The 20840-nt window shown below is 41.9% G+C and overlaps 1 protein-coding gene across 1 annotated transcript; it reads left to right on the forward strand.

Moving 5' to 3' along the window:
* Positions 1-1166: 1166 nt before the first annotated feature.
* On the forward strand, positions 1167-19784 carry LOC138632016 (sodium- and chloride-dependent transporter XTRP3-like). Its single transcript, XM_069717269.1, has 11 exons — positions 1167-1340; positions 6538-6678; positions 7123-7214; positions 7331-7558; positions 8746-8856; positions 8945-9186; positions 10410-10572; positions 15326-15527; positions 16488-16647; positions 17055-17220; positions 18783-19784. The coding sequence occupies exons 1-11, from the start codon at positions 1217-1219 to the stop codon at positions 18951-18953; spliced, it is 1800 nt and encodes a 599-aa protein (XP_069573370.1). The 5' UTR covers positions 1167-1216; the 3' UTR covers positions 18954-19784.
* Positions 19785-20840: the final 1056 nt, after the last annotated feature.

Here is a 20840-nt window from a genome sequence, read left to right on the forward strand (position 1 = left end):
GGAAGGAAGTAAATGAATAGCAGATCAGAAGTTTAATAATCGTAAAAAAGGAAAACTGAGTAATATTTACTTAATGTTAAAATGAAATGAGATCGGACTTTCAACAGAAGACAGAGTACTGAGGGGTGGAACAACCTGCACAATTAAACATTCACCTGGGTTATCTTCAGGCCCCACCCACCTCAGGCTCTGATTGACAGACAGCAGCCTCCCAGTGTGGATCCTCTCAGCAGAATAATTCATAATTATAAATATAATGTAATATCTAGTTCTGTATTTATTCCACACACCTCTTCACTGGTAATAATGATAATAATAATAATGTTCAGGATACACAAACATGACGAACACACAGCTAACACAGCACTACTCACATTAGCAATGAACTAGTCACACAGTAACTGAAGTCATTATCATATGTGATTTATGGCTCGGAAAGAGAAGAAAAAAAACCCAATCCTGTGTGCTAAAAATAAAATACCAATAAAAAAAAAGTAATAAAATATAAAACCAATAAAAGAGGTGACTAGACACTTTTGTCTGTGTTCAGCCGAACCTGTCAGGTCACAGCTGTAATTTCCTCCCTGATGATAATAATAATAATAATAATAATAACATATTTATCGAAATATCTATATCTATAAAGTTACAAATGTGCTTTACATACATTTAAAACACAGCAGGCAGAAGTTAATAAAATATAAATACAAATACAAATACACAAAGAAAATAAAACAGAAAATAATAATAATGAACTTTATTTGTTCAGCACCTTTCACACAAGAAATGCAGCTCAAAGTGTTTCACAGCAAGAAAATTACAGGCAGCGTTTCACAGAAATAACAGAAATAAAATGCATAAAAACACAAAATGCATAAATTAAACACAAATAGTTAAAATATAAAATATAGCATTCAATAAAAGTTCAATCAACATAAAGAAAGTCTAAAATAGTGCCTCTCATTAGTGATGAACACCTGTTGGTGTTTATAGCTGTTTAGTTTTAAAGAACTACTCCCACGCAGCTCTGAAGGCGCTCCGCAGCGGGGCATCATGGGAGGTGTAGTGCCTTCATGCAGGCAGACCCGTGCTGCTGAGAAAACCCTCCTCCTCCTCAGTGACCACATTACATTCACAGAGAGCTTATAAACCGCAGCAGCCTCACACACACTCTTCGCTGCTGTTCAGAGGTTCTGTATTGACAGAGGACGGGAACATGATTAAAGATGCGAGACCGAACTGGGACAACCCCATGCAGTTCGTGCTGGCGTGCGTGTCGTACGCGGTGGGTCTGGGGAACGTGTGGCGGTTCCCGTACCTGTGTCAGATGCACGGTGGAGGTGAGTGGCGGCTTCCTTACGCAACACCTGCCGCTCATGGTTAACAAGGCGTGAGCGACATGAAATCTCATGAGCATTTAAATAGAGGAGGAAGATTTACTCAGCCGCCTTCATCATCATCATCATCATCTTCAATCATCAGTGTAAATCAAATTAAAATGCATATTAAAGATTAAAGAAGGTGATTCAGTGAGAATAAGAGTTGGCGTGATAGAGGATTATCTATGAGGTAGTTCAAGGTGGTAAAGTTCAACTTGGGATGTTTCAGGTGGTTCCAGGTGGTAAAGGTCCAGGTGGGATGTTTCAGGTAGTTCTGGGTGGTAAAGGTCCAGGTGGGATGTTTCAGGTGGTTCTGGGTGGTAAAGGTCCAGGTGGGATGTTTCAGGTAGTTCTAGGTGGTAAAGGTCCAGGTGGGATGTTTCAGGTGGTTCCAGGTGGTAAAGGTCCAGGTGGGATGTTTCAGGTGGTTCTGGGTGGTAAAGGTCCAGGTGGGATGTTTCAGGTAGTTCTAGGTGGTAAAGGTCCAGGTGGGATGTTTCAGGTGGTTCCAGGTGGTAAAGGTCCAGGTGGGATGTTTCAGGTGGTTCCTGGTGGTAAAGGTCCAGGTGGGATGTTTCAGGTGGTTCCAGGTGGTAAAGGTCCAGGTGGGATGTTTCAGGTGGTTCCTGGTGGTAAAGGTCCAGGTGGGATGTTTCAGGTGGTTCCTGGTGGTAAAGGTCCAGGTGGGATGTTTCAGGTGGTTCTGGGTGGTAAAGGTCCAGGTGGGATGTTTCAGGTAGTTCTAGGTGGTAAAGGTCCAGGTGGGATGTTTCAGGTGGTTCTAGGTGGTAAAGGTCCAGGTGGGATGTTTCAGGTGGTTCTGGGTGGTAAAGGTCCAGGTGGGATGTTTCAGGTGGTTCCTGGTGGTAAAGGTCCAGGTGGGATGTTTCAGGTGGTTCTGGGTGGTAAAGGTCCAGGTGGGATGTTTCAGGTGGTTCTGGGTGGTAAAGGTCCAGGTGGGATGTTTCAGGTGGTTCTGGGTGGTAAAGGTCCAGGTGGGATGTTTCAGGTGGTTCTGGGTGGTAAAGGTCCAGGTGGGATGTTTCAGGTGGTTCCGGGTGGTAAAGGTCCAGGTGGGATGTTTCAGGTAGTTCTGGGTGGTAAAGGTCCAGGTGGGATGTTTCAGGTGGTTCTGGGTGGTAAAGGTCCAGGTGGGATGTTTCAGGTGGTTCTGGGTGGTAAAGGTCCAGGTGGGATGTTTCAGGTGGTTCTGGGTGGTAAAGGTCCAGGTGGGATGTTTCAGGTGGTTCCGGGTGGTAAAGGTCCAGGTGGGATGTTTCAGGTGGTTCCGGGTGGTAAAGGTCCAGGTGGGATGTTTCAGGTAGTTCCGGGTGGTAAAGGTCCAGGTGGGATGTTTCAGGTGGTTCCGGGTGGTAAAGGTCCAGGTGGGATGTTTCAGGTGGTTCCTGGTGGTAAAGGTCCAGGTGGGATGTTTCAGGTGGTTCCAGGTGGTAAAGGTCCAGGTGGGATGTTTCAGGTGGTTCCTGGTGGTAAAGGTCCAGGTGGGATGTTTCAGGTGGTTCCTGGTGGTAAAGGTCCAGGTGGGATGTTTCAGGTGGTTCCTGGTGGTAAAGGTCCAGAGGAATCCTTATCAGAGTCAGTGAGCTGTTGTTTTACAGTCAGGAGTATCTCAGAGGAAAACATCAGCAAAGTAATTAAAGTTCAGGAGCAGCAGGTCGAACAGGGAGCGACTACCTGAAAAAGTATGAACGTCTGAACTGAGATTACAGCTGCTATTCAGTGATGGAGCGGCACACACTACAAATATATTTAAAGTTATGTCAGACACAAAGAAATAAAGACATGTAGAGTAAATACATTGGAAATATAAAAATAAAAATGATATACCTCTAATATAAACCTTGTGATAAATTCAAAATCATGGTTCATGAAGCAGCCTGGTTTTAGTCACCTTTGATTTACTGTATGAGCCTGGGTTATTGTTGGTGTATTATATTATAGTACTGTGGTATACTGAGTAATACCTCATGTTATAAACAACAGATCAGTTCACTGCAGCGCAGTGTAGATTCACTGATTTAAATCATGAAGAGACAGTTGAACAGTTTATGTTGATTCTGAGGAGCAAAATGGAGAAATGTTGGTGAAAGGTGGAGAATTTATAAATTAGAGTCTTAAACTTAGATTGTCTTCTTGTCAGGAGGGGTGGCTTTAATTCTTTATTAAAAATTGTATTGGATCTCTATTCTGTTGTTTTTGCTTCCCTCTGATGGAGGTTTTTCTCCCTTAAAGAGGAGTTTTTTCCTCCTACTTTATGTATGAATTGTTGGGTTTCTCTTTATAATGCTGTAAAGTTCTGTAGTAAAGACTTTACTGTGTTAATTGCCATGAAATAACCTTTGGCGCTATAGAATAGAATAGAATAGAATAGAATAGAATATAATTTAATTGAAAATAAAATAACCTACAGTAAAGTACTGTAATGGAATGTATTTAAATCTACTGAAGGCGATCCACACCTTCAGTTAAGAGTCTGTGTATTTCCAGGAGCAGGTTATATAAAAGTTATTGCGCAACCATTCACCGTAAAAACATCCAGTTACAGTAGAGAGTTAATGATACCATTGACTGTACGCACGTCTCTTAAAATGGGATTGCGTGCTCAGCAGATTGTATTAATGTATTAAACACGGGTTTAGATGGACTCTACATGTTGGTCCATTTGTTATTCTTCACATTTCACTGCTGATGAGAATGAAGTGTTTCTTCTTTGCTCTTTCTACTCCCAGTACAGATAAAACAGTAGTTACAGTCCAGGTGGAGAGTTTAGAGAGTTTGTCCTCAGAGTTTCCAGAGGAGATATAATGAGGTTGGACGGGCTGATTGTTATGTCCTTACTGGGGCTGCACGGATCATTGAACAATGAGTACACATCTACTGTAATTACGCCCCTGATGTGTAACTTCAGAGCAGCAGACCAGTGGAGAAGTGACAGCTTGTGCTCAGGGTCGGAGGTCATCACTAAATGAACGTGAACGAACTCCAAACTAAACATCTCTTGTTTACGTTTTGATTAAATCCTTTTAGATTGAGTTTGATTTACATTGTTTAGGAAGCAAAATAAATATACTTTTATAAATGCATAATGACATTTTTTCCGTTACTGAAACTTTGGAAAAATACTGATACTAGTAAAGAGAAAACACCCCGCCTTTGTAATAGAAGGTGTTCCTGGTGCAGTTTATAACACATGGCCAACTGCCCTGTTCTGCTTGATCAGCATAAACACAACCTCAGAGACAGCAGACCACTGACCAGGAACCAGGAAATCAGCAAACAGCCGAAGGCACAAAACGTGGACACCGCTCCTGCACTACTCTGCAAAATCACAGTTTTTATCATCCGGCACACCTTAATGCCTCTATTATTACTTGTGGTTCATGTGATATGATGAACAACCCTGTTTTCAAAGAAGCTGGGACGCTGTGTAAAATGCAAATAAAAACTGAATGCAATGATTTATAAATCTCATAAACTCATAATTCGTTGAAAATAAACCAAAGACAACATATGAAATGTTGAAATGCAGAAATTGTTTTGTTTAAAAAAAAAAAAAAATGTACTCATTAAATTTTAACTCATTCACTTGGGAACTGAGGAGACCAGTTACTGGAGTTTTGAAAGTGAAATGTGGTCCCATTCTTGCCTGATAGAGGATTTCAGCTGCTCAACTGTTCAGGGTCTCCTTTGTTGTATTTTTCATGTCATGATGCTCCAGATGTTTTCAATGATTGACAGGTCTGGACTGCAGGAGGCCAGTTTATCAGCGGACTCTTCTACTAGAGAACCATGCTGTTGGAATACGTGCAGAATGTGGTTGGATGTTGTTCTGCTGAAATAAACAAGACCTTCCCAGAAAGAGACGTTGTCTGGATGGCAGCATATGTTGCTCCAAAACCTGAATATATCATTCAGCATTAATGCTTCCTTCCAGATGTACAAGCTACCCATGCCATGTGCACTAATGCATCCCTGTACCATCACAGATGCTGGCTTTAGAACTGAGCTGATAACAAGCTGGATGGTCCCTTTCCTCTTTAAAGATCCATGATTTCCAAACAGAATCTCAGATTGTGATCCATCAGACCTCAGGACAGTTGTCCACTTCACCTCAGTCCATCTTCAATGATCTCGGGTCCAAAGAAGGCGGCGGTGTTTCTGGATCATGTTTCTATCTGGTTTCTTCTTTGGAGAGTTTTAACCTGCATTTGTGGACGCAGCGATGAACTGTGTTCACCAGACGATGGTTTTCACAAGTGTTCCTGAGCCCATGCAGTGATTTCCACTCCAGAATAGTGTGTTTTTAATGCAGTGCTGCCTGAGGGCCCGAAGATCACCACCATCCAATATTGGTTTCCAACTTTGTCCCTTGTGTTCAGAGATTTCTCCAGATTCTCTGAATCTTTTAATGATATTATGAACCGTAGATGATGAAATCCACTAATTCTTTGTAGTTTTACGTTGAGGAACATTATTCTTAGAATGTTGCACTATTTTCCCACACAGTCTTTCAGAGAGTGGTGAACCTCTCCCCATCTTCACTGCGGAGAGACTTTGCCTCTCTGAAATGCTTTTTTTTTATACCCAATAATGTTTCTGATCTGTTGCCAGGTAACCTAATTAGTTATGAGATGTTCCACGAGGTGTTTTTTTTACTCTTTACACATTTTTTCCAGTCTTTTGTTGATCCTGTCCCAACTTTTTTTAAACGTGTTGCTGCCATCAAATTCAAAATGAGCATATATTTTCATAAAAGTTTCAACATTTGATATATTGTCTTTGGTCTATTTAAAATTAAAAATGGGTGTATATGTTTTACAAATCATCATTTTTATTTATATTTTGAACGGCATCCCAACTTGTTTTGCAAACAGAGTTCTATATAAGTTGCAGATGCAGATTTGTATATCGTCAAAGATCAGCTCTGTCCTTGTCGTTTGCTTTGCTTTTCGTTTTCTAGAGATGTCTTTGTGGTGTTGTCTGTGTTCTCCTCAGTGCCTTAGAAAACCTTCATTACACATTTATCACTCTGTACCTCCTGTTAAAAAATGAATGGCAACACTTGCACCAACTGTATTATTTATTTATTTATAGTCGTTGTTTTTCTGAGCTAAGTTGCATCTCTCTCCACTTTCAGGGGGCTTCTTGATCCCATATCTCATCATGCTGTTTCTGGAGGGTGTGCCCTTATTCTACATGGAGCTGGCCATTGGTCAGAAGATGCGTTTAGGTAGCATCGGGGCATGGACTGCCATCAGCCCTTACCTGGGAGGACTGGGTAAGTGCTGACGGAACAGTGGCTCTGTGTTGGGTTATATGAGGCTGGAGGATGAGGAGGCTGCAGCCAGCACGTGGAGGAAAAGTGTGACATCTTTAGGTGCGACTGTAGTGTCAGTGAAAGGCTCTGTGTGGTCGTTGGTTCCTGCCTGAACACCATGTTTATCTTTATGTTTTGCTAAGTAAGCTTGATTTAATTTTCATTTATGCAAACGATCACTATGTAATGTTCCCTGATGTGAGAGTCATTATACAAAGAAAAAACTTCTTGGAGTCCAGCTAAAAAAACATGGGACTTCTGCAGCTTGGAGCTCTGATCACACAGATGAACTGAGATATATACCAAGAGGCATTGTGGGTAAACAGGTGGATTTAGAAGATGTGAAATGGAAATGAAATTGTCTTTTGTAAGATTTGTAATTGTTAAATAATTCTCTCGTTTTAGGTCTTGCTAGTGTTGTGACATCCCTGTATCTGTGTCTCTATTACAACATCATCAATGCATGGAGTTTCTGGTACCTCTTTCATTCATTTCAAGTGAGCTGCTAATTCACAAACTACCGTCATGTTTTCAGTAGCAGATGCTGCTGCTGTGTGTCCAGTATGTTGGCTCAGACAGGTAACACACCTGCACTGCTCTGTGTTCCTCCCAGTCAGTGCTGCCTTGGTCAGTCTGCCCCATAAACTCCAACCGGACCGGACCCATAGAGGAGTGTGAGCGGGCCACACCCACCCAGTACTTCTTCTTCAGGGAGACACTCAACATCTCCCCCACTATTGAGGAGCACGGAGGCATCCACATGGGCCAGGCACTGTGCCTCGTGCTGGCCTGGGTGATTACCTATATGTTCGTCATTCGAGGAGTCAAGTCGACTGGGAAGGTGAGGAGGCGCTTTGTTTTTGAATATTTGGCGATTACACTCTGGCAGGTATTTTATTTTTCATGGGACATGTTCTGGTGTAAAAACTGTAAAAGACACTAAAAAAGAGAAAGACTTTACTGCACATCTATGATACAGCTTTCAACAATTAGCAATATGTTTTGATATTTTTATTCATTTCTATGGAAACGGAACCAAATCAGAACGAAATCAGGAAGTTTACATTCAGTCATAAAGAGGCGGCCAAAACAAATTCTGATGATTCAGATGTGAGTCCACATCACAGACTGGATATAAAAGTGTTCGTAGCTTCAGGTCTGAAAAATGGTTCCAATGCAGAAGTATCTTAAGCTGCAATACCAGCGAGTGCCACTAGAGGTCGGCTCCAAAAAGCCTCCGGCTCCATAGACTCCCATTCAACTTATCTCATCAAATCCAAAGTGAATAAAATGTGTCCATCAGTTATCTCGGTGTTGTTAGCTAAAGTCACTCCTTCTTCTTAGTTTTCTGGAGGTCCATCTGAAAATAATCCCTCATTCATTAGAAAATAAGATTCAAAAAGACCTGTTTTTAGGGGCGTGTCTGTTTGATTGACAGGCCTGTGGTGCAGTCAGGTTACAGCTATCGGTGGGCGGGGCACAGTATCATCAGGTTTCCAATCAGATCAGTCAGACCCACTGCTGGCTCCTCCCCCAGCTCATCCAAATATGGTCACTTCCTGCTCCAAACTGCTCCGAACTAGCAAAGATGGTGACGGACAGAATCTGAACTGGAGGATTCATAACGTTCACAAACCAACAATGACGTCACTGATGGATGATACTTGGGTTCAATTTCTACAGGAGAATTTTGTTTACCTGCTCCCATAAATATCTAGGTTTACAATTTACTTTATAGCAATGCCACTGTAGTAAATGGATGTGGAGGTATGTTCATGTTATTAAATCAATATGAGCCTTTGTCCACAGTTTGTCCAACATGTGCGATGAGGACACAATGTTAAAAATACACATGCAGCTACAAGCATGAATCATTTAGAGACTCTGTAGAGCAGCAGACTGCCTCACTGATCCTGCTCATGAAAATGTTGTTTCCTACAGGGACGATATAACGAAGCTCCCAAAATGCCTCTCTGTCCTCACACATCCACATTCCACCTGTGACTTTGAGCGTTTCTCTGCCTGTAGGTGGTGTACTTCACCGCCACGTTTCCGTATCTGGTCCTTTTCATCTACCTGATCCGCGGCATCACTCTTCATGGAGCCATCAACGGAGTCAAGTACATGTTCACACCCAAGGTAGAGTTGTGCAGGAAGGTTGTGGGTCTGCGTGCAGGACTGCTGTAGGTCGTCTACGCAGTTTGTTCATATGTTTCTCTGCTCGTAGATGGAACATCTGGCCAACCCCACCACGTGGATCAACGCTGCCACTCAGATCTTCTTCTCTCTGGGTTTGGGCTTCGGCTCACTCATAGCGTTCGCCAGCTATAACCAGTACAACAACAACTTCGAGCGTCAGGCCATCGTGGTCGCACTCATCAACAGTGGAACCTCCATCTTCGCCAGCATTGTCACCTTCTCCATCTACGGCTTCAAGGCCACCATCAACTACGAGAACTGCCTGGAGAGGTGTGTGTACTTTGTGTGTGTTTTGTGCCCTTACGCCCGGCTGTGTGTGTGTGTGTGTGTGTGTGTGTGTGTGTGTGTGTGTGTGTGTGTGTGTGTGTGTGTGTGTGTGTGTGTGTGTGTGTGTGTGTGTGTGTGTGTGTGTGTGTGTGTGTGTGTGCACCTTTCAGTACAGCTGCTGTGTCTCGTGGATCCCTCTGTGATTTATTTGGTCGCTGCTGGTGGAAGTTGGATGGAAACTTTGTAAAAACCTGGTTGTTGGTATAAAAAGAGAGAAAGTGGAAAGAGACCAACAATCGGCTACATGTGGAGATCATATACAGTACATGAATTAGTAAAGTAAACTGTAGTCGGGTAGATGCAATGATATCACAAAGAGTAATACAAAGGGGGGAGGGGGGTTGTTATGAGGAGTGGATGTGCAAGAGAGGTGAAGAGAGTCGTTGTGTGTCAGAGATGAGAACTAAAATTAAAATGTTTGAGTGTTGATCTGTTGTTTGAGGACAGTTTGTCCATAAAGACATGCTGTTGTCTCCGAGTAGAGTTTGTTTAAGAGATCCAGATTTAATGAATCCCATTAAATCTGACCTCTGTCACTGTGTCCGTCTGAACAGTTTTCTTAGTTGAATGAGTTACCGTCCACGTTGGTGTCCTTATGTTTGCATTCTTCATCAATTAAAAGATACAAATGTTTTTATGTTATAATTATAAACAGTATATTCAGTTTACTTTGAAATGAAATGTAAAAACAGCTCAAATAAAGGACTAATTGTCTTTTTGTGAAATACAGTTTCCAAGAAAACCTATGGTCCAAAAATATAGCCAAATATTTGGTTTCAATTGTCCTATTGATATGAACTCCATCTGAAGGCACTCGATAGCAGTCCAGATACTGATAATATGTCTATTGGCCTGTGCTGATATTTCATTTTATATTATTTTATATTATGCTGTAAGTGTGAGTTATTTGTGGCCATTAACTGACATAATATTCTGTGTATCTCAGTGATCTTCCTGTGTGACCATCTTCCTTTGAACTGATGTACAATATTAACCAGGGCTTATTTATAAAACCTCATTTCTATATCCATCACCAAGCAGGGTTTGTAGGTTGTAGGTTAGATACTGATATACTGAACTGTTCTTATTAAGTGTTAACACTGTGAATTTTAGGGTTAGAGTTGTGGTCTCTTCATGTCATCATGTCCTTTTCCTTCTTTGTGCAGGACCCGCGTCCTACTGATGAACACCTTCAGCCTATCGGAGGACAGCATCTCCATCGACAACGTGTTCGAGTGGATCGAGAGGCTGAACTTGACGTACCCGCAGGAGTTCATCGAGCTCGCCTCCAAACTGGAACCCTGCGACCTGGAGAGCGAACTGAACACTGTACGTTCACCACTTCACTCTGACAGAGACACACACACAGAGCAGGAATATTTATCAGATACTAACTTCATGTGAACACAGCTGAAAATCAGTCAAAAACATAAATATCACCAGTGGCATAAACATTAATCATAAAGTGCCTCCTGTGGTTGGAGATAACCCTGAACTGAAGAGAGATACACACACATCTGTTTATATTTCCTCCCGTCTTCCTGCTCACATCCCTCTCACACCTCCACAGAGCTGCAGGCTTTCTCAGGATCAGGGTTTATGACTTTTCCAGTGGTTTCAACACCACTCGTCCATTGCTGCTCAGCTCAGGGACAAAACAGCAGAAAGACAGCCTGCCGTCCTGGATTACATTACATTTCATTTATCTGACTCTTTTATCCAAAGCGACTTACAATAAGTGCATTTCAACCATGAGGGTACAAAACCCAGAACAACAAGAATCAAGAAAATACAATTTCTTCAAGAAAGCCAAACTATAAAGTTCTATCAGTAAGTGTCATTTTAAGTGCTACTAAAGTTTGACTGTTCAAGGTAAAGTCGGAAGAGGTGTGTTTTTAGTTTGCGGCGGAAGATGTACAGAGTTTCCACTGTCCTGATGTCGTTGGGGAGCTCATTCCACCATTTAGGATTACTGACGACCTCCATGACACACCACAGTACGCGAGACTACAGGACATGTGTCAGACATGCTGACACCACCAACACCTGGTCTCTGCAGCTTCTTGCCCTCTTAAAGTGTTTGAGACCGAGAGTTGTGTTGTGCTGAGCTTCATTCAACCAGGAGATGAAGACCAGGAGTTCCTCTGCTTCAGAGGAGAAGTTTTCATCAGAAAACAAAAGTTAACAGCAGCTCAGATTAGAAACCACATCAGTTCAAACTACAGACACATCTCAACATCAGCTGTCGGAGGAGACTGTGTGAATCAGACCTTCCAAAACCCACGACTAAGGAAGACCAAGAAGAAGAAGAGACCTGCTGGGACATTAGAGGGACCTGGATTCTGGTCTGAGGAGTCCTGATGTGAGATGTAGTCTCTGTGAGACTCAGAGAAGATGTACTGTATGTATGTATGTCAGGGTATAAGTTTCATCTGAGCAGGACAGGAGAGCAGGTCCTTGAGCTGCCTCACGGGAGCTGCTTGTCTATGGAAAAATCCGATCTTCTGGGACTGTGCATTCAATTCAATTCAATTTTATTTATATAGCGCCAAATCACAACATAGGTTATTTCATGGCACTTAACACATTAAAGTCCTTACAGCAAGACTTTACAATATTATACAGAGAAACCCAACAATTCAACAATTCCCACATAAGCTAGGAGGGAAAAACTCTTCTTTAAGGGAGAAAAACCTCCAACAGAGGGAAGAAAAACTCCCTCTTAACAGGAAGAAACCTCCGACAGAACCAGGCTCAGAGGTGGGCGGCCATCTGCCTCGACCGGTTGGGGTGGGAGGAGAGCAGAGAGAGAAAAGGACAGCATAGAGACAGAAGAGAAGAACTGTTGGTGGAGATGACAAGTGCAGGGCAGAGACATGCAGCTCCATGACGGGACATCTGGAAAAGAAAGAACAGAAACTATGCGAGCGAAGGAACTGAATGGAGACAACAGATAATAATAAGAAACTATGGGAGAGAAGAAGATGGTGAGGTATGAGTCAGTTAAAGAGTAGGAGGAAAGAAAAGAAGCTCAGCATGTAACGAGGTCCTCCAGCAGCTTCGGCCTATAACAGCATAACTAAGGGTTGGTTCAGGTCTACCCGAGCCAGCCCTAACTATAGGCTTTATCAAAAAAGAACGTTTTGAGACTAATCTTAAAGCTAGAGAGAGTTTCTGCCCCTCAAACACAAACTGGGAGCTGGTTCCACAGGGGAGGAGCCTGAAAACTGAAGCTCCGCCTCCCATTCTACTTCTGGAAACTCTAGGAACCACAAGTAGACCAGCGTACTGAGAGAGAAGTGCTCTGCTTGGATTATATGGTTCTATAAGATCTCTAAGATATGATGGAGCCTGGTCATGAAGAATTTTGTAAGTCATCAAGAGAATTTGAAATTCTATTCTTGATTTCACAGGAAGCCAGTGAAGAGAAGCTAAAACCAGAGAAATATGATCTCTCTTGCTAAATCCCGTCAGTACTCTTGCTGCAGCATTTTGGATCAGCTGCAGGTTTTTAATGAGTAATTTGGACATCCTAACAACAAGGAATTACAATAATCTAGCCCAGAAGTAACAAACGCATGAATGAGTTTTTCTGCGTCACGCTGAGGAAGGATTTTCCTGATTTTATTAATATTACGTAGATGAAAGAAGGCAGTTCTGGAGATTTGCTTTATATGGTGTCTAAAGGACAAATCCTCATCAAATATGACTCCAAGGTTCCTCACAGTTTTGCTGGAGGCCAAGACAACGTCATCTAGAGTAACTAAGTGATTACAGAAAGAGTTTCTGAGGTGTTTAGGACCAAGTACAATAACTTCTGTTTTGTCTGAATTTAGAAGCAGGAAGTTTTTGGTCATTCAGACCTTTATGTTTTTTAGACAGACATCAAGTTTTACTAACTGATTAGTTTCATCTGGTTTTATAGAAAGATGTAGCTGAGTGTCATCTGCATAACAATGGAAGTTTATGCAGTGCTTCCTGATGACATCTCCTAATGGAAGCATGTACAAAGTAAAAAGTATTGGGCCTAACACTGAGCCTTGTGGAACTCCATAACTAACTCTTGTTTGTCTGGAAGACTCATTGTTGACATGGACAAACTGAAATCTATCTGATAAGTAGGATTTGAACCAGTCTAATGCAGTTCCTTTAATCCTCGTAACGTCTTCTAATCTCTGTAATAAGATCGTACGATCAATCGTATCAAAAGCAGCACTGAGGTCCAGAAGAACAAGTACAGAGACAAGTCCATTATCTGAGGCTAATAAAAGGTCGTTAGTATCTTTCACCAGAACTGTTTCTGTGCTATGATGAACTCTAAAGCCTGACTGAAAATCTTCAAACAGATCATTCCTTTGTAAATGATCAAAAAGTTGATTTGCAACAACTTTTTCAAGGATTTTAGAAATAAACGTCAGGTTGGAAATTGGTCTGTAGTTTCCTAAAATAGCTGGATCAAGACTCAGCTTTTTAAGTGAAGGTTTAATTACAGCCACTTTAAAAGCCTGCGGTACATAGCCGGTTACAATAGATAGGTTGATCTGATCTAATATGGAAGTATTAATTAAAGGGAAGACTTCCTTAAAAAGTTCAGTTGGGATGGGATCTAACAGACAGCTCGAGGATCCAAATGAAGAAATAATTCTAGTTAACTCAGAGAGCTCAACAGGAGAGAAATGTTCCAAGTTTACATCTGGTCCTACAGTTGCTTTCAGGGCTGCTGTACTTAACATCACATCAGTGACAGTAACAGGAAGGGTCTGCCCGATTCTCTCCCTAATAGTATGAATTTTATTGGTAAAGAAGTTAATGAAGTCATTACTGCTGAGAGCTGAAGGAATAGAGGGCTCAACAGAACTGGGACTCTTTGTCAGCCTGCTACAGTGATGAAAAGAAACCTGGGGTTGTTCTTGTTGTCCTCTATTAATGATGAATAATATAAAGTTCTGGCCTTACGAAGAGCTTTCTTACATAATATTAGACTATCCTTCCAGAAAGGTGAAATTCTTCTAAATTAGTGGAACTCCATTTCCTTTCCATCTTTCTAGTCGCTGACTAGCAGAGCGTCGTTCTGAGTTGTACCACGGAGACAACTTCCTCTGGTTCATGACTCTCTTCTTCAGAGGGGCGACATCATCTAGAGTTGTAGCAGAGATACTGCAGTGTTTTCTACCAGATGATCCACTTGTGTGGGACTAAGATCAACGTAGATGCCTTTTACTGCTTTAACACACGGCGTCGAAGAGGATAAACATGTAACTGCTTCCTTAAACTTGGCCACGGCCTTATCTATCAGACATCTACTGTAGTGGGATTTATTCCCACATGCTGTGTAGTCCATTATTGTAACTTCAAATGTTAATAAGAAGTGGTCCGACAAAACAGGGTTTTGAGGAAATACAATTAAATTTTCAGTTTCCATGCCATACGACAGAACCAGATGGAGGGTGTGGTTACCACGGTGAGTGGGTTTATTTACATTCAACATCAAAGATGACTGAACCTTCAAGATTACAGTTAAAACCCCCACACAGATCAGTATTCACTCAGAAGACAGACTCTTGTCTGCTTTAAGCTGCAAAACGTCCATGTGCTGTTTAAACACAGAAGCTCGTCCACCTGAGGACAGAACAAACAGACATGAGCACTGTGGAGAGGGAGGATCAGACTGGTACAAGACAAAACAACCTCTTCACAAACACATGGCACACCACAGGAGAGACAACTCAGGACAGGACTCGCAGTCCATCTGAAGGATGAGAGACACTCATTTGAAGTAACTTCTCACATACTTTGAATGCTTGCTTTGAGAGGGAGGGGAACCGTTAGGACATCTCCAGGACTCCAAGGTGAACCTGTCTGAATCCACATTTCTGCCGAGTTGTGAACAAGATGTTCCACGTGAAAGCTGCCTTAAAAGGAAATTTGATGAATTAATGTCACCCACAGACCTCATATGTTTTGACGTGAGCTGAGTCTCTTTCTAAAAACCTGATCAGTTTTACTTTGTAAAACAAAGTCAAAGCAGACATCCTCTTCCACTGCACCCATAAACTCTGCTCTCCCCTCTCTGCTCCTCCAGGCTGTGGAGGGGACGGGTCTGGCCTTCATCGTGTACAGTGAGGCCATTAAGAACATGCCTTTGTCTCAAATATGGTCCGTGTTGTACTTCGTTATGCTGCTGCTGCTGGGAATGGGCAGCATGGTGGGCAACATCACAGCCATCATCACGCCGCTACGAGACTTCAAGGTGGTGTCCCGCATGAGCAACGAGCTCTTCAATGGTAAGATCCACACTGACGCTGATGCAGCATGTTCAATATTATTGTGGACTATTAAATTAAATTTGATTATTTTATTAAAATATCTGCTCAATCTGAATTTGATGGCAGCAACACGTCTCAAAAAAGTTGGGACAGGGTCAAGAAAAGAAAAGAAAATTCCTCTAAAGATAAAAAAAAAAAAACCACTTGGTGGAACATTGCAATGAATTAACTAATTTCAGAGGCAGAGTCTCTCAGCAGTGAAGATGGGGAGAGGTTCACCACTCTGTGAAAGACTGTGGGAAAGATAGTGCAACAATCTGACAATAATGTTCCTCAACATAAAACTACAAAGAATTAGTGGATTTCATCGTCTACGGTTCATAATATCATTAAAAGATTCAGAGAATCTGGAGAAATCTCTGAACACACGGGACAAGGCTGGAAACCAATATTGGATGGTGGTGATCTTCGGGCCCTCAGGCAGCACTGCATTAAAAACAGACAATTCTGGAGTGGAAATCACTGCATGGGTTCAGGAACACTTCTGAAAGCCATCGTTTGAACACAGTTCATCACTGCGTCCACAAATGCAGGTTAAAACTCTCCAAAGAAGAAACCAGATAGAAACATGATCCAGAAACACCGCCGCCTTCTTTGGACCGAGATCATTGAAGATGGACTGAGGTGAAGTGGACAACTGTCCTGTGGTCTGATGGATCATAATCTGAGATTCTTTTTGGAAATCATGGACGGTGCATCCTCCAGGTTAAAGAGGAGAGGGACCATCCAGCTTGTTATCAGTGCTCAGTTCATAGCCAGCATCTGTGATGATATAAGGGTGCATTATTTAGTTTTAATATCTACATAGACAGTATACAGTACATGTCTGCTGCTGACTGCAGTATCGTATGCAGTGAATGTTGCAGCTCATTATTGTGACTCAGATATCAGTGACTGAGGGTTGAGTTTTTCTTGCAGGCATTGTGTGTCTGTTCTGTCTGCTGCTCGGCCTGGGCTTCACCACCACATCAGGGAACTACTGGTTCACCATTTTCAACGACTACGGAGCCACGTTCTCCCTGCTCTTCGTCGTCCTCCTCGAGGTCATCACCGTCAGCTACATCTACGGGATCAGAAGGTGTGTTTCGCTCGTGTGTGGTAGGATGCACATTTGTTCATTTCAGTTCCACTATTGTTTTACAGCACAGAAAAAAGACCCATGAGATCCCACGCATGACATATCACATGTTTCAACGTATGCCATCATGGGGAAAATATGTGGAAAGGTTTTCACATGGGAATCTATATGGGCTTCAACCATGACACCATGAAAGTGTTTCAAAACCTCATGTTTCCCATTGGCAACATACTGTACATGTTTCCCGTGTGCACAAACACGTTTTTCCTCATGTGAAATTCATGTTTTTTTCTGTAAAGGTTGGCTCAACTATTGGCTAGTGTGACAATCGTAATGATATAATCAGCACTGTCTCTCAAATTGTATGGAATAATATCAGATCTAAAAACATGATCTGCTTGTTTCAGGTTTGAAAAAGACATAGAAGACATGCTCGGTCATCGCCCCAGTTGGTACTGGAAGATCATGTTGGCTGGAACCAGTCCAATTCTCCTCATCTTCCTCTTCATATTCTACATTGTCAACTACATCAAGGGAGGGACACCCACCTATCAGGCATGGGACAAAGAGATGGTGAGTTCAGCCTTTTTAGTCCCAATGACCTGAACATGCAGCTTTTTAATCTCTAAACTGGTGCAAACATGCACATGTGCAAAGATTAAATATAGTCTAAGCCAAGCAGAGCTCAGTTCTGCCTCCTGAATTGGACGCCCATTTCTTGATGTGCAAATCTTGTTGAGATTTACTCAGGCGGTAACCAACTGCGATGTTCTGAAACCTCGAGTTAAGCATTTCGGCCATCGCCACCTATTTTGGAGCCTGAACCATGTTTGGACGAGCTGGGGGGGAGCGAGGGGTGGATCAGACCCTATGTCCCACCCGCCTATAGAGGAAACTTGACTGCACCACAGGCCTGTCACTCAAAGAACCCTGCCCTCCACCCATATCTGTGTTTGAGTCCTAATATGTAATGAATGCTGTCATTATTTCCAGAAGGATCAGAACACTGATCAGAAGGGAAGTTTATCTAATGACAGCATGATGACTTGTGGAAAACATTTACTGACTTTGTGTTTCATGAGAGAACTTGATGCTTTTTCAGTGGGAGTCTATGGAGACAGAGGGTTTTTGCAGCCAGCCCCTAGTGGCCCTCAGTGGTATTGCACTTTAAGGCACTTTTGCATTGGTTTCCCTTTTCAGACCCAGAAGCTACGTCCACTTTTACACACAGTCTATGGACTTGCCCAACAACACTCAAAGCCTTATATGCTGCCAAAAGGGTTTCTACAAAGTACTGCATGATGGGCATGGATACTTTTATCAATAAAAGATTTCTGTTTTGGATCTTTAAAACCTTCGCAGGTATACTTGATTGAGGAATTAATTTTATGATACTTCAAAAACTTTGACCAAGATATTTCCCAACATGTAAAATAAGTAGTTTATGCACTCTGGTCTTAAAATGACCTCAAACACAAACGTTCATGTAAAATATTGTTGTAATGCTCAGAGGGGTAAAGGAAATAGTATTTTATCAAATTTTAATCCAATTTCAAATCAGCTTGTTGAATTTGAAACTGTTTGCATGTAATAAGAAGGAGGAAGATGTTTTAAAATACGGTCTGGGAGAAGTTCAGAGACAATCATATGCATCCACAGCAATTAAGTTCAGAATTAGTGAAGTCACCTTTTGCTTCCAATTAAATCCTTATTGGCCCTGTCACTTTATTATTTATTTTATTATCATTCAAATGTAAACATGACTCAAAGCTCCTCTCTCAGATCAGAGACTGTTGATGTCCTGCTGCTGTGTGCTGACTTCATGTTTCATCTGCTGCACAGAGAAAATCCAACGTTGTACAAGTAGTTGTCAGAAACTCCGCAGGTCACATGTGGACAGTTTTATTGGTCAAAGTACACTTGAGGCAAATATCAAATATATCAATCTGCAGTAGATACGAAGAGGAAAAAAGTAATTATAAATCAACTTCAATGAAAGGTGCTCTGCGATTCTGTCTTCATGTGTGAACCTCTGCAGCACGTGTTGTTATAAACACAATGTTGATGACCAACAAACTGGTTGTCGGTCTGCTGAGTGATGAACAGGCATGTTCACGGTACCGTTGTTTCCTCAGGGTAAATCCGTGGTGATGGAGTACCCCGTCTTTGGTCAAGTGTTCATCGGGCTGCTGCTGGTGTCATCAGTCAGCTGCGTTCCCCTCGCAGCCCTCTACGCCTTCTGCAAGAAGAGAAAACACCGAAACCAGGACAAGCGGCAGCGTACGGTGAGCACCGTGTCTGCTTAGAGACCAGACTGTGATGGAGCCTCCGACCTCCCGCTGCCTCCCGGACCGCTCCACATCTCCGTCCTCCGGCTGAACAAGTACATCTCTGCATGTAAGGAGCACGATGAGCCGTCATCTGTGTTTTCTTTCACTTTTTCTTTTCGCTTTCATCAAACTCCACCTCGGTGACATCGTCTCTCAGCTGACAGGAGGATGTCTCAGTCTTCCTGGAGAAACACAACTGGAGACATGGGGACATAAAACCCAGATGAAAACCAGGTTCAACATTTGTATTTTTTTATAATCTGAATCTATTATTGCAAAATTTCTCTCTGTGGTGAAGTCATCCGTAGTCTTTACACTCATCACATTTCACCCTCAGTTTCCACAGCTTCCCCGAGGAACATGTTGTCGGTCATGTTTCTAGTGTAGATGCAGTGCATTCGTCACACGCTGATAACAGACGCAGTTATAAATGTTGGTGCGATGACACAATGAATGTGTGTAGATGTATCGTTTGCATAGTGCGCTATGAGACGTAGTGTTTGTGTACTTTATTTTTATATCTGATACTATGCAGACATTTTTGAAGTCCTGTTATGAAGCCTTATATGAAGCCTTAAATATGAATTTCTCTTAGAAGTGTGCGGAGCCAATTTAGGGTCAAATCAAGCCAAGTATATTTGTAGAATATAAAATCCCACAACAGGATTAGAGTCTAGTAATGAGATTACAGAAGCTCGAGTCCTCCTGCCACCAGATTCTGACTTATGGTATGCATTTAACTTGTTTTAAGACAAACTCTGTGTTTGTGTTTTGAATAATAAGGAAAGAGGCAGTTTACATCACTAAAACCAAGAATGACACTTAATCCTAGAAAAAAATTATTCTGATACTGGAAACTGCTGACAAAACATGTCATAGTGCACAAAGACAAAAATATATGGACTCTGATTAAGGTGTTGATCATTTAAAAGTCCAGTCATCTGAACATATTCTGTACTGAGCAGGTTTATATGTGTTCTCTTTGTAGAAAGGTGTACAAATATCTGTTTTTCCTACAAACTAATTATTTTTGATAACTACTTTTCTATCTGTTTTATAAGGGCTGTCGTATGGTTGGCTGTCGTACCGTCACTGTTAACCAGAGGAGATATGAGGTCACGTGTGCACCAGAAAGACAGATACTGTGATAAACAACGTTAATACTGAAATATTTTGTCCGTCCACCCTCACATTTTTAAAATGTTTGTATATATTGTAGATATTTGTCGTCATTATTGGATCACTAAACACGTGATTTTTTGTTTTGTTGTGCCATCGGCTAGATGGTTAGTAATTAGTAATCAGACATATAAGTATCACGTCGATTGTCACTAACATGTAACACTGTAACAAGTAACACATGTTGTAACGTCTTGCTGTAAGAACGTTAATGTGTTAAGTGTCATGAAATAACCTATGTTGTGATTTGGCGCTATATAAATAAAGTTGAATTGAATTGAATTGACATCACGATGAACCACTTTGTTGTCTGTCAGCTTTATGGGATCAGTTTTTTTATTAAACATGGACCATGTTAATAATGTCAGTGTGTATGTGTGTGTGTGTAGTCAAACATGATGAGGATGCACAGATGTGTATCTTTCTGTGTTTTCAGCGTTGAACCAGCTGCTGAATAACTACAGTCACCATTTTATTTCATTTTCCAGTAATAACATCACCTTTTTATGAAATCTGCATCACTCACACATGTGATGCGGAGGCCTTTCTGGATCCACGCTGTCAGCATTTACATTTCAAAATGCACACTCATCATCCCGACTGCGACCACACTGATCTCAGTCTGCAGGTGAGTTCATGGACGAGACCTGTCGGCTCAAAGGAAATCAAGTCCTGGACTGGCGT

Source organism: Brachyistius frenatus, unplaced genomic scaffold (genome assembly GCF_029030835.1).
Source record: "Brachyistius frenatus isolate BFR_SWC_R1_liver_20210118 unplaced genomic scaffold, ASM2903083v1 Contig_171, whole genome shotgun sequence".
Classification (NCBI taxonomy): Eukaryota; Metazoa; Chordata; class Actinopteri; family Embiotocidae; genus Brachyistius; species Brachyistius frenatus.